This window comes from Diabrotica undecimpunctata, chromosome 1 (assembly GCF_040954645.1).
Source record: "Diabrotica undecimpunctata isolate CICGRU chromosome 1, icDiaUnde3, whole genome shotgun sequence".
In the NCBI taxonomy this organism is placed as follows: Eukaryota; Metazoa; Arthropoda; class Insecta; order Coleoptera; family Chrysomelidae; genus Diabrotica; species Diabrotica undecimpunctata.
The window spans coordinates 16,428,294-16,442,845 of NC_092803.1; the positions used below are offsets into that span (position 1 = coordinate 16,428,294).

General features: G+C 34.7%; 1 protein-coding gene across 3 annotated transcripts in view; it reads right to left on the reverse strand.

The window, feature by feature from the left end:
* LOC140445412 (transient-receptor-potential-like protein) overlaps positions 1 to 14,552 on the reverse strand; it is a 142,530-nt gene that overhangs the window by 17,906 nt on the left and 110,072 nt on the right. For 2 of the 3 annotated variants that reach the window (XM_072537438.1, XM_072537429.1), the window contains exons 2-4: positions 12,632 to 12,756; positions 11,984 to 12,224; positions 5,113 to 5,255 (exon numbers count right to left, since the gene is read on the reverse strand). In XM_072537438.1, the coding sequence (XP_072393539.1) occupies positions 5,113 to 5,255; positions 11,984 to 12,224; positions 12,632 to 12,717 (470 nt within the window). In that variant the 5' untranslated portion in view covers positions 12,718 to 12,756. Of the gene's footprint in view, positions 1 to 5,112; positions 5,256 to 11,983; positions 12,225 to 12,631; positions 12,757 to 14,182; positions 14,307 to 14,552 lie in introns of those variants that run through there. The other variant, XM_072537421.1, reaches the window with a different exon arrangement.

Sequence of the window (14,552 nt, forward strand, 5' to 3'; positions counted from 1 at the left end):
CTATACAGGACACTATTTACAGATGAAGCCCAATTTACCAGAGACGGGATAAATAATTCACGAAATTCACATGTGTGGGAAGAAGAAAATCCCCATGCTATTCGAGAACGTCGTTCTCAGTTAAGGTTTTCGGTTAACGTGTGGATTGGTGTCATAAATAACCAATTAGTAGGTCCTCACTTTTTTGATGGTCCTTTAACAGGGCAGGTCTATTTGAACTTTCTACAAAATATTTTGCCGAATTTGCTTGCCAACGCGAACGTTGCTATCCAAGTGATGTATTTTCAGCATGATGGGGCACCCCCACACTTTTTACTGGCAGTGAGACAACATCTCAATAATGTTTATGGCAACAGGTGGATAGGACGTGCAGGTCCTATTTCGTGGCCTTCAAGATCCCCTGATTTCAATCCCGTTGATTACCATATTTGGGGACGATTGAAGCAACTAGTTTACGCAGTGAATATTAATAACCGACAACAATTAATTGATAGAATTATACATTGTTGTAATACTATTAGAAACGATCCCTAGAGTATCCGTAATTCAATACGTCAATTAACAATTCGGCAACAAAAATGTATACAGGCTGCAGGGTTCCATTTCGAAAATCTATTTTGAATTATTTTTATTTTGTTACCATCATTGTATCTTTTCCAGTTCTAATTTATGGGTTTATCATAACTATGTACATATTTTTAGTTTTCTTTTAAATTGTTCTTCGTTATTATTAGTAGTTACTGTTTTTTGTTGTGCAGTGACTCAGTTTATCATTTCAATTAAAATGTTTGAAATTTATAACATTTGTTTAAATTAATTACCTTATAATTTGATACTTCATTATGGTTGTTCTATTTTTGGTAAGATTTGATCGTTCACTAAAAATTTAATAAAAGTGCGACAACATTGTCGCATATGTCGTTTTCATTGGCTATTTATGTAGTTTGAAAATCACTTATTGCATTTTAAAAAAAATATATATACAGGGTGTAATATTTAATACGAATCCCTAAATTAATTTTTCCAAAGCCAGTCCTGGAATTTTTTAGTTTAGCTAATACCACTCGAATGCTTGATAGTAGTGTACTGTATCATGCAAAAATTAAAAAAATCAAATGAGCCGTATAAACACTACAGTAAAATGAAATAAATGGTCAATTACACAAATCACCCTGTTAATTAATAAAGAAGAGGAGTTGACATTTTTTAGTGGCCACATGATATGCTCCCTGAGGGACTCTACATATGGTAGAAGTATGTAAAGTTCCTCATGACTCACCCTGTATATCTATTAAAAAGTTTAGGTTATTTTTGTCCTGGCAACACTACCCTGGCTACTCTATTCTATCAAATCCATTAACCCTTTAAGTATCAGTGGTAACTATATTTACCATTGTTGTTAGAGGTTATTTTTCTAACCTATAGTAATGAGTACTATAACGTGAGCTGAGTACAAACAGTATTGTTGTAAAGGATCTTTGGTGAAATAAGACACAACACGACTCTCTTATACCTACACCAATCCGAAGGTAGTTGAGCGGTAAAGATAGCCGTGATCATTTGTGTAGGGTACTTTACCGGTATTATTGTTATAGTAATTGATTATAGTTTTTCATTAGTTTATTCATTGAAATATGGGATAATAAAAAGTGTAGTGCTGTAAAATATAGCCATATGGAAAACATTTTGCCATAATAAATAGTAAATATTATTGATGTCTAAAAGTTATTCTAATCTATACATTTTCAAATACAAACTTGACAATTATTTTCCATGAATACAAAAACAAATTAAGGAATTGCATGTTATAAGAATGTTAAGAGTGTCTTCTAGTCTTTTATATGAAAACGAGATATCTTTTGTAAGTTTTTTCGAAAAGATGTTCTGGGTGAATATTGAGAGAAACGTTTTTCCAGTGAGCGAAAATACGAAAAGACGATGGCAACTGCTTCTTACTGCAGAACGTGAGTCTTTGACGCATCCACTATAGCCCTTCATCTTCTACGATCTAGCGCTTCCATTTTCCATTGCTGTGCGTCATTGAATGATACTTATGATGATAACTATTGCTTGTCGAACTATAAAGGTGATTCTGAAGCGGAAGACAATATTTCACTTGTACCCCCTTGGGCTAAGTGGATCACTGAATCTAATTCAAGCACAAGTATTGCTTCTAATTCAATCTGAAATATTGCTTTAACATCAAAAAACCTGTATTTCGTAAACCTGTATAAGTATCATGAATAAACTCATTCAACTTTCGATTTACCAGATACCTGTGATGAAGATTCTAACGATTTAGTTTTAGATACAGATCATTTTGCCAAAGAGATTTATAATAAGAAGACAAATGCCTATATATACTCATCCGACGATTACTTACAGCTAGACGTACATAAAAGCAAGAATCATGTGTATGTTTCATTTACCGTAGATTTGAACTGTAGTTCAAATAAGAAACAGAAGAGGGCCAATCTCATTTGCCAAAATGTGATATAGCATTATGCAATGAATATTTTTCTGTATATCATCAGAAATGAAATTTGAAATAAATATATTTCTCGTTTAAAACTTTTGTTTTAGTTTGTAGATGTAGTGGTAAAAATCTTTACCAGTGATTTTAAATCTTTACCTTTTGTAGGTGATGTTGAATGCTCAGATGCTCACTGGTAGCAATACTTATCACGCAATAGAAGAAAAATTTAAAGATAATTTAGATTTTTTTTCTCGCAGGTTACTTAATAACTTCTATTTGATTTCACAATTTTCAAAAATATTCGTCTTGAAAAGAAAAAATGAATTCTGCGCTTTACAGGATTAAAGAAATCTTTATTATTCTTTTAAAACGATATTTTCCATTGACTTTGAAATTATTAACGCTTTTCAATAATTTTTGACCCTAGTGACAAAGTTAAGTTGTCTTAACTCTCTAGGTAAGTTAAAAATAATTTTATGGAGATCTCAAAACGTTGCACGGTAATCAAATCAACTTTATTTTTAGATAAATTTTATTTACTTCATGCAAAGATCATAATCTGAGTATGTTTATTTAACGATAATCTGAATGTTATAACTGTGACGGTATTCTTTCTAAATGAATTGGCTGCATCTTGAATTAAATTCCAGAAGTAATTTGTTTTGTATATTTATAAGTGTAGAATTAACTATCGATTTTATGTAACTCCAGATTTAAAAAAATCGGATAGATTTAGCACTTTGAACTGTATAGCGAAATTCACTACCAAGATCATTCAAATTACGAGGAAAAATCTTCTACGAGTGTAAACTTTTTTTAGTCGAATGTTTTTTGAATTCAATAACCTTTCTGAATATATGTGGATACTGGTGTGATATTTTACTTAAGTATCCTAGAATACACAACAACAACAACTGGTAGTTGTCATGTGTGATGGTTTGTTCTGTTATGACTGATCTTCTTCTTTCTTCTTCTTCGGCTTTTCCCATTATAAGTTCGCCGTTTTCGTCCTCCACAGCACTCTATTCTCCCAGTCACCTTCTCTGAGGTCTCTATAAATCATAGCATTTCCGACGTATGTTTTCCATCTTGTAGCAGGTCTTCCTCTCCGTCTTCTTCCCGGCGGGTCCCAGTTTAATATTCTTTTCGGCCATTTATGCTCTGGCATTCTTTGTACATGCCCGTACCACTGCAGGGCTCTGTTTTCCAACTTTTTTGTAATTGAGTATTTTGCTTCCATTCTGTTTCATATTTCCTCCGTTCTTATTGAGGACCTCCTCCACAACCATCCGCTCTTGTGATTTGTAGACTTCTTCTCATAAAGTCCAGTTCAACTGTTCTTATTTTATTTCGTATTGTTGTTGTCATTGTCCATACTTCCGCTCCATATAGGGTAATATTCATCACTATGCTTTGAAAGATCCTCGTTTTGTTTTCTTTGGTTAGAGTGTTGTTCCATATATCACTCCATGAAGTGCTCTTGTGGCTTGTTTTCCCCGTGCTATTTTCATTTCTATATCTTTCATACAAGTACCATCTCGGCTAATCTTTGACCCTAAATACTTAAAAGCCTTACAACTCTTAACAGTCTCTTCTTCTAAACTTAAGTTCAAATCTGCAACCTCGGGTTCAATACATAAGTATTCGGTCTTGCACATATTTATCTTGAGTCCCCAAAGTTTATATTCTTCCTTTAATTTTCTTATCATATATTCCATATCCTCCCTGTCTTTTGTAAAAATGACTTGATCATCTGCGAAAAGTAGTGAATGTAATATATTCTCTTGTACTGGTATGCCTATTGTTCCGCATTTTCTATACCATCTTTTCAAAGCCTGATCTATATATATATATATATATATATATATATATATATATATATATATATGTTAAAAAGTGTAGGTGAGAGACCACATCCCTGTTTGAGGCCTTTTGTTGTGGTGATTGTTTTTGTTATTTCATTACCTAACTTTATTTGCACTTGTGTTTCTTTATACAGTCTTTGTGTTATATTCACCCATTTCTCTCTAACGCGCATTCTTCTCATTGCTTCCCATAGTTGTTTCCTGGGCACGCTATCGTATGCTTTCTCTAAGTCGATAAAGGTCATATGTGTTTCAATGTGATCATGACTGATCTTTCGAGTAATAAGACAATGATGCAAGAGGAACTGTCACCTTAATCACTGCTAAAGATCAGCCATAGCATATCATACAAGACAACCATCAAATATTATTTGAAGAAATATCGATGCTTAGTAAAATATCACACTGCTAGTCAGGGATTTTCAAAGAGGCTATCACAATTCAAAAATACTCAACCAACTTTAATCGTTAATAAAATAGTGCGTAGAGCTATACAACTTCAATCAAGATGTAGAACGCAGCGCTACAACATACAAAACCTCTCCTTAGAAACACCAAAAATTCCAATACCGATTCGGACCAACTGACAGTCAAATTGCACACAAAAGAGCAAAATGTGAAAATGCTCATTCTTCTATAGACCACCTTTTTCTTGTCAGTTTGACTTATCCCGTATTTATAATATTGTGTAATCAAAACCTGCCTTTGATTTGAGTAGCTTTTTAGTCATTTTAAAGCAAATGTTACAATACGAAATTTGACAGAACTTACTTTATATCATGAGGCATTGGAACCGTAGCTCCTCTGTCCAGCAAAATCTTAAGGATTTCGTAGTTATTCCTATGAGCAGCCAAAATAAGGGGAGTAATATCTGGGGTGAACATAGCCGTGTTAATATCTACTTTTTGCCAGCTCTGAAAAACATTAGATTTAGAACTTATTTATAGATTTCAAACAAATATGACAATATACATCATACATCACATATAACTTGGTTTCATCCCGAAAACAAGATTATAGGTCCAAGAAGGTGAAAGTATGTGTTTGGTGTATGTACAGCGAAATTAATGTAAAACGCAGAATATGGATTTAAATGAATTATTGAAAGCATTTTTCCTAATATTATTAAGTGTATTAAAGAATATATATAACTATATAACATTTTTAAGGAAAATGATTTGGGCAACATGGAACGTCCAAGGATTAAGAAATAAAACGGAAGATGTAATGAAAAACCTTGAAGAAATGAAGGTTGATGTAGCAGTGCTCACAGAAACCAAAAAGAAAGGAAACGGGATTGATCAACAGTCAGACTATTTACATATACACAGTGGAGTTCCAAAAAATAACAGGGCCTCAAAAGGTGTATCAATATTGATACATAAAAAATATCAGAAAGGTCTTACTAGCTGGGAAACAATAAATGAGAGACTAGCCTCAGTAAATATTACGATAAAAGGACATAAATTAATAATTATAGGAATATATGGTGTAAAAGATGACGCAAATCTAGCAGAAAAAGATCAATTTTATGACCTACTAAACGAAACCCTTATAAAAGTGGGAAACCAGAGAGAAATAATACTTCTGGGGGATTTTAACTCGAGAGTAGGAAAAAGGGAGAAAGATCCTGTAATCGGAAGATATGGTGAAGAGGCTGAAAATGATAATGGTAGACGACTAATTGAATTATGCCAACAACACCAGCTAAGAATATGAAACGATTATTTCAAACATAGAGATATACATAAATACACTTGGCACCAAGACACTAGAAACATAAAATCTATTATCGACTATGTCATTACAAAACAAAACACTAAATTAAACATACAGGACACTAGGGCTTACAGGGGTAAGGAATGTGGATCTGACCATTATTTGGTTGCGGCTAAGACTCTGATTCCATTTAACCGACACGTTGAAAGCATCAACACTCCAAAAGGAACTGATATAAATCTGAAGAGATATAATGTCAGAAGCCTACAAGAATATAGCACTAAAATCTTATACCAAAATAGATTAAATGAAAAACTACTCGAGGAATACCTAACTGCTGAAACCAACCAATTATACGAACATATAACTGACTGTATTCACCACGCAGCCCAAGAAGCTCTAGGCGAAGAAACCAGAACAGTCCACAGATCAGCGGGAAAAATCACTTGGGATACACAGCTTGAAGAGCAAAGAAATAAGAAACAGGAAGCGTACAAAAGATGGCTGAACACTAAGAATCTTGAAGATAAAGAAATATACAAAGAACAGCAAAGAATATTTAAAGATATGACAAGGAACAACAAAAATGAAACATGGAATGCAAAATGTAAAGAAGTTGACTGTTACATCGGAGGAGCGCGATCATCAGCGGCATGGAAATTAATAAAAACCCTGAAAACCGACACATCAAATAAAAGTCGAATACAGCCCATCCAGATAGATACATGGAAAGATCATTACGCAAGGGAACTGAATGAAGACAGAGATATTTATAATACTGACTCACCTGAACGAATACGAGTACAAGGTGAATATGTAAACATGGAAGAAGAACAAATACAACAAGCGCTTAAATCGATGAAGAATAACAAAGCATCCGGGCCGGAGAACATACCAGCAGAACTTCTAAAAAACGGAACACCAAAACTAATAAGCTATCTTAAAGTGCTATTCACAAGATACTTAAATGGGGAAGAAATCCCGAATAGTTGGAAAGAAGCATGGATTACTCCAATTCACAAAAAAGGTCCAAAAGATATTTGCCGAAACTACAGATGTATCTCTGTCATCAGTACCTTTAGCAGGCTGTTTGGTAAAATCTTAAAAAACATGATTGAGAAAGAATACGAACCTCATGAAATTGAACAGCAAGCAGGATTTAGAGCTGGAAGATCTTGCGTAGACCACATATTTACCCTAACACAACTGAATGAAAAGAAAGTTGCAAGAAACCAGGAAATACATCTTTTATTTGTGGATCTCACAAAAGCATATGACACGATTCCTGGAGAAAGCTGTGGCAGACTCTTGAACGATCTTCATTAAATAGCACGATCATCGCCGCAGTCAAACAATTATACAATAAAACATCATCAAAAATCAAACTAAACAACACTTTATCAGAAGAATTTCCAGTAACAAAAGGCTTACGACAAGGATGCTGCCTCTCTCCAATACTATTTAAGATCTATTTAAATGAAGCACTAAAACACTGGAGAAGATCATGTTCAGGAATGGGCATCCAACTTGACGACGATACAACATTATACACTCTACATTTTGCGGACGACCAAGTAGTAGTGGCAGCAGACAAGGAAGATTTAGAATTCATGACGAGACGGTTGTTTAAAACATATGAAGAATGGGCCCTCTCTGTAAATAGAAACAAAACGCAATACTTATGCATCGGGAATGAAGTAGAAGATCTAATGGTCAACGAACATGAAACAATCAAGAACTGTGAGGAATATATATATTTGGGAACAACAATCAACAAGAGTGGGCGCACCGAAAAAGAGATAGAGCAAAGAATCGTGAAAGGAAAAAGGGTGATCGGATGCCTAAACCCGATGCTATGGTCAAAAGAACTATCAAATCAAAGAAAGCATCTCCTCTTTAACTCCATCTTTAAAAGTATAGTGCTCTATGGATGCGAAACATGGCAACTTACTAAATCCCTTGAGCGACGCCTACTTGCATTGGAAATGGACTTCTGGAGAAGATCAGCTAGAAAATCAAGGCTTGATAGAATACAAAATGACCATATCAGAAATATAATGGGAGTCAAGTCAACCATCATTGACGAAATTCAAAGGAGACAACTGATCTGGTATGGTCATGTGAAAAGAATGGACGACGACAGGCTGCCAAACCAAATTTTAAAATGGACGCCAAGGGAAAGAAGGAAGAGAGGAAGGCCAAAACAATCCTGGCTGGGCGGCATTCAGAAGGCAATGTCGGAAAGAAACCTTCACCCTGGCGAATGGAATGACCGACGTAGCTGGAAACTGGGAACCGGAAGGCGGAGAACGCTATAAAAAACCGGGAAAAAAATATATATAACATTTTTTTGTGAGATTAAGTTAGAATGTAAGTTGTAGATCTTGTTCTTGTGATGCATATCTGTTTCGGATGTTGATGATTATCATGGTAATTTTAAGTTTGTTTGCAGCTGCTTTAAATAGGGCTGAACTCGTTATAATAAACCAAATGCGTACATTGTTATGGAGCTAGGAAATACGTTGTCTTATCGGGTCTCTCTTCCTAAACACTTTCCCTTTAATAACCAATTAAAGTAAACCATATCCTTCATTATTTCTCATAATATGTTCAAAGTACTCTACTTTAGATTATTTATTGTGATACGCACTTCATGTTGCTTTAATATTCTGCGGAGAACTTCAGATTTCTACTTTCGATCAATCCATGAGATCCGCAGCATTCGTATTTACCACTACATTTCAAAAATCTGCAACTTCTTAATGTCTCCCACAGAGTCCAAGCTTCCACTCTGTATCCACATTTCGATATTATGTACCATTTAAGTGGTTGATATTTGATTGTCAGTGGGGGTCTCTACTTTTAAAAATTGGATTCATCTTAATGAATAATGATCTGGTATTTGGGAAACGTTGTTTTATTTTAAGTAAGTTGTTTTCAGTAAAATTCCCTCATCAATATCTTCTTCTTCTTTTTGTGGTGCCTATCCGTTACGGATGTTGGCTACTAGCATGGCAATTCTAATTTTATTGACCGCAGCTCGAAATAGTCCTGAAGTGGTCAAGGAAAACCATTTTCGTAAGTTCTGGAGGCAAGATATTCTTCTTCTTCCTGGTCCCCTCTTTCCGTAGACCTTTCCATGTAATATAAGTTGTAGGAGGTTATATCTATAATCGTTTCGCATTATATGTCCATGATATTCTAGCTTGCGTTGTTTCACTGTGGATATAATTTCACATGTTTTATCCACCCGACGTAGAACCTCAATGTTTGTTATTCGGTCCACCCAGGAGATCCTCAGTATCCGTCTGTAACACCACATCTCAAATGCCTCGAGTTTTCCCATGGATGCCTCGGTTAGTGTCCATGATTCAAACCCATAGAGCAGCACTGTAAATACGTAGCATCTTAATAAACGGATTTTCGTTTTTAAGGGTAGGTCGTGGCTCTTAAATATCTTGCTCATTTTGACAAATGCTGACCTGGCTTTTTCAATTCTTTGTTTTACCTCAACTGAGTGGTCCCATTAGTCGTTTAAGGTGGTTCCTAAATAGTAGTAAAGGGGCACTTGGAGTATTTATTGATGATCTACCAATAATTGACTAGGTGGAATATGCTTCTTATTGATGACCATGTACTTTGTTTTCTTGATGTTAAAATTAAGCCCGTATTCTTAACTGATTCTCCACAATTGCGTTATTAGTGTCTGTAAACCTTCTAAACTGTCTGCGAAGAGGATGGTGTCGTCTGCATATCTGATGTTATTCAGGCGCTCACCATTTATGAGAATACTCTCTTCGATATGCTCTAAGGCCTGGCTCATGACGTGTTCCGAAAAGACGTTAAATAATAGAGGAGAGAGTATGCAGCCCTGTCGTACTCCTCTCTTTATTGCAACTTCTTCTGTTAGTTGGTTTTACACCCGAATGGTTGCTGATTGGTTGTGGTATATGTTCTTGATTACTCGAAGGTCTTTGTTATCCAGATCAGTTGCCTTTAGTATATCCATGAGCTTATCGTGCTTGATTCTGTTGAAAGCTTTCTGGTAGTCGATAAAGCATACATAAATATCGCAGTTGACGTCTCTGCACCTTTGAAATAATACATGAACCACGAACAAGGCTTCTCTTGTACCTAACGCATCCCTGAATCAAAACTGCGTTCGTGAGATCTGTGACTCGCATTTCTGATAAATTCTTCTGTGTATTATCTTTAAGAAGGTCTTAAGAATGTGGCTCATTAGACTGATAATACGATGCTCTTCTCATTTTTTTGCATTAGGTTTTTTAGGTATAGCAATAAATGTAGATTTTAACCAGCTCTCTAGGATTTTTCCCGAGTCATAGATTTTATTGAACGTTGTCGTAAGCAATTTTACTCCTTCGTCTCCCATGATTTTTAGAAATTCTGAATGAAAGTTGTCGGGCCCTGGTGCTTTGCCTGCTTTGGTTGCTTAAATTGCGGCTTTGACTTTGTCTTGAGTGATTGGTGGTCCTGTGTCGTATTCCATAATTATCTGGTTGTTATCTCTGTCGTCATCGAATGTTTTCTCAACGTATCTCTTCCATATATTCTTTGTTTGTTCAATGTCTATTACCGGGTCGCCATAATTATCAGTCATATGTGCTGATCTCTTGGGTTTGTACATTCCTGCCGCCTCTTTTACCTTCTTGTGGAGATTAAACGAGTCTTAATTTAATCTTAAGTTTAGATTAATCTAAACGATTAACTTTCCAATGATTCTATTTCTCTGCATTGGTCTTCCAACCATTTGTTTTTGATTTCTCTAATAGTTTTTCTTATTTCTTTGTCAATTTGTTATACTCCCACATGTCTCTGTTTTTAGCTCTTCTTCTATTCTCCATCATATTTAGGATTTTATCAGTAATCCACTCTTTCTTTTAACCGTTGTTGGACGTCGATATTTATCTAGGATTGTCTGGTTAATTTGTTGTAGTTTTGCTATTTCGTTATCTGGTTCATTAGCTTTGTCTGTATTTTTTAATTCTTGTTCTATATAGGTTTGTATCTGGTGCCTGGTGTCTTCATTTTTTAATGGTCCTAAATCGTATTTTCTTGCTTTTACACTTTCTATCTTCTTCAGCTTTAGTCTGTTGTTAACTACCAGTGGGTTATGGTCCGACCTGATATCAGCACCAGGATATGATTGCGTTTCTGAATCTTTTATTCACCATAATGTAATCAATTTGGTTTCTGATGATGTGATCTGGGGTGTCTTGAGGTGATCTCCACGTATATAATCTCATAGCTGGTAGTTTAAAGAAAGTGTTGGTGATTACCAGTTGTTCTTCCGCAGCAAAGGTGATCAGATGATCTCCGCGTTCGTTTCGTTCCCCCAGTCCAAAGGTTAAGGGTCCTACGGTTTCTCCACATCTACCCTTTCCCACTTTGGCATTTGAGTCTCCTATAAGCATTTTTATTTCTTTTTTATGAAGTTTTTTCTCACCATTTTCTCTCTTCATCAATATCTCCTACGGCGTATTTAAAAAGTTCGAAGTTTATATTAAACAAAAGAAGGGACAACATGCATTGTTATTGAAACTTAATAACACATTAAAAGAAGTTTTTACTAACTTGATGTCGCACCTAATTTTGTTTATAAAATACATTATAACTGTTCCATACGATTAATAACAAGTCAATAGATAAAAAAGAAAGTTTTTTTCTCATTTTAAGTTTGCAGAGATTATGGCAATTGGGCAAAAATAGGTGGCTTGCATAAACATAATGCCACATCAAGGAAAACTATGAGTTTGTTGGAACCGTGGTGTTAAAAACGAAATGATAAAACTGTGAGCCAAAAAATGACGAAGAGTGGTCATGTCGGGGACCACCATTGGCTGCAGCGGCACGAAGTACTAATATTAGTTAATTTCGCAAGATATTAAAAGTAACCACTTACGTATGGTTCACCATCTTTATGGATGAGCTCTTCATGTTCCAAAAGGAGCTCTACAGCCTCCACAAACTCGACATTGATGGCATGGAGTAAAGAATCCTTGGTCTCCACCCCCATTACCACTAGCAGTTCGACCATTTCCAAGTTTTCCTGATCTATTGCTATTGTTAATGCCCCTCTGCCGAGACTGTCCATACAGTTAACGTCCAAAGAGGTTTTTTTTCGATACGCTTTTTGAAGCATCCTAAAATAGAAAACCAAATGTAATTACATAAAGAAATATAAAATTTGACAATTTTTATGTTATCGAAATGTATTAAACTTTTATTCGAAGTAAATTAGAATAAATATAACACCGTATTCTGGACACCTATTCCTATAATATATACACGTATATATATAAAATATATATTCCTCAAATCCTTTGGTGCTTATCTCGAAGAGGATTTGATAACAAAACCCTTCTAGATATATTTCTATCTAGTTCTTTAAAATGTAGTTGCAACTGCAACAATATCTCTTTTTTATATAACAATCTGCATAAGACGGCGGATTGTCTTGATCCATAATATAACATTTCTTTTTGATACTTAGGCTTGAATATTATTACTTATGTGTGTATGTATATATTTATTTAATGAATATGCTTACCTTCTGACGTTGCCTAAATCTCCGCGTTCAACGGCCAAGAGAAATTTTTTTTCTTCTAGTGTTAGGACGTTAGGCAGTTTGGGCATTATTAATGCCTTACGGGTAATGCGTGACTCAACATCCACCTGCACAAAAGATAAATGGTATATTTTTATTAGATAATAAAAACATTTTAAAAGTGATTTCGATGATTTTATCAAATACAGTACGACAAGCGAGAAGTGGCTGGTCATCTGCGCATAAATCGAAAAGAAAGATTCATGAGAGATATAGAATAGGCTTGTAGTTATGCTTGTTCCGAATTGGTGTTGTCGCGTCAAAAATTTAGTTGTAATATGATATCATATATTATATTGAATATTATTATTTTAGACAATATTTACCTAAATGTTGTGTTTGATTTTAAATTTAAACTTGTGGAATACCAAAGGAATAGAAAGTTAAAACCCTATTTCAATCCAAAAAATTATTTTCCTTGGTCGCTACATAATCCAACCGAACTATCAAGATCCCATTAAAATTACTGTTTGCTGCATTGTCACCATAAGTCAATTATAATTTGGTCAAAAACTGCATGAGGTAAAGGTTCTTTTGATACAAGGGTATTCACAGTTGAAACGACTTCATCATCTTTTTTGTCATTCTTCAACAGGAAAAGGATCAAAAACTCTCCATAACGTCATTTAATTTTGAAGCTGACATTTCTTATGGTCACGTGGTACGGAGTGATGACGACAGACTGATTAGCAATGTGTTTTGGGAAAGACCAGATGGTAGAAGATCGACAGGAAGGCCTAGAAAAAGGTGGAAAGACGCAGTCAAGGAAGACCTGGAGAAGATGGAAGTAAGGCCATGGGAAATAATAGCACAGGATCGGAATCAATGGAAGGCAATAGTAAACGCGGCAAAAACTCACGAAGAGTTGTAAAAGCCAATGATGATGATGATGACATTTCTTACACAAACAAAATTTTTAACTGCAGCCCAAACCAGTTTAGTTGGATTTAGATCCAGATGGTACGATGCTAGCCCTCAATTGAATACTTAACAAATCGAGGCTTTTGTACTTTAATCAACTTGTCTAATTGACTATACAGTTTAATGTTATCGTCATCCATTCCTTATTTCTTGTTAGTTTCTTTGTTGCTATTCTATCCATCTATCCTTATTAACTGATTTTTTAGCTAATGCTTTTCATATTGAATGGTGGTCAAGTGGTGGTGGTATCTTCTCTTAAATCATGAAGGTTGAGGATAAAGTTTGTTAAATCGGCCAATAAATAATGGTACGGTGCAAAATAATCCACAATTCCAAGAATACAAACTCAAAAGTGGTAGATTTGATATTATCAGTAAATAAAGCTACAATAAATTACATGTTACGAACATTTTTATTGGATAAACCAGAAAATACAGAAATTGCGCTAAATTAAATAAATGGGAACATTAGACCTAAAAAACAAGAATAAAAGAAATCAGAAAAATTGGATACTAAACAAAAAAAATATCAAACAAAGTGTCTTTGGAATAAAAAAAAAAATATTTCACTTACGTCCTTTTCCATTTTGAAGAATATTGCCTAGACCATAAAGAGAAAAGAAAATTTAAAAACTACCAAAGTTGACGAAACTAAAACATCTTATGACCACGACGAAACCAAGAAACCAAATTATTTTCCTAGACCGCAGGGATTTAATTCCATTAGACTTACAGGTTATTAAATAATTGGATTATACGACCTTGAAAAATCAATGGGGAAATGAGGAAAGTGGACTTTTTATATAATCCCATATTAGCCTACAAATATCGAGAGCAAAATTCCTTCGCCGTTATTATTTTTGGTGAAAAATTGACGTACAATAGAGTTAAAGCACAATGTTTTTCGCTTGGGTAAGTATTTGGCGGTTATAAATCTCAATTAT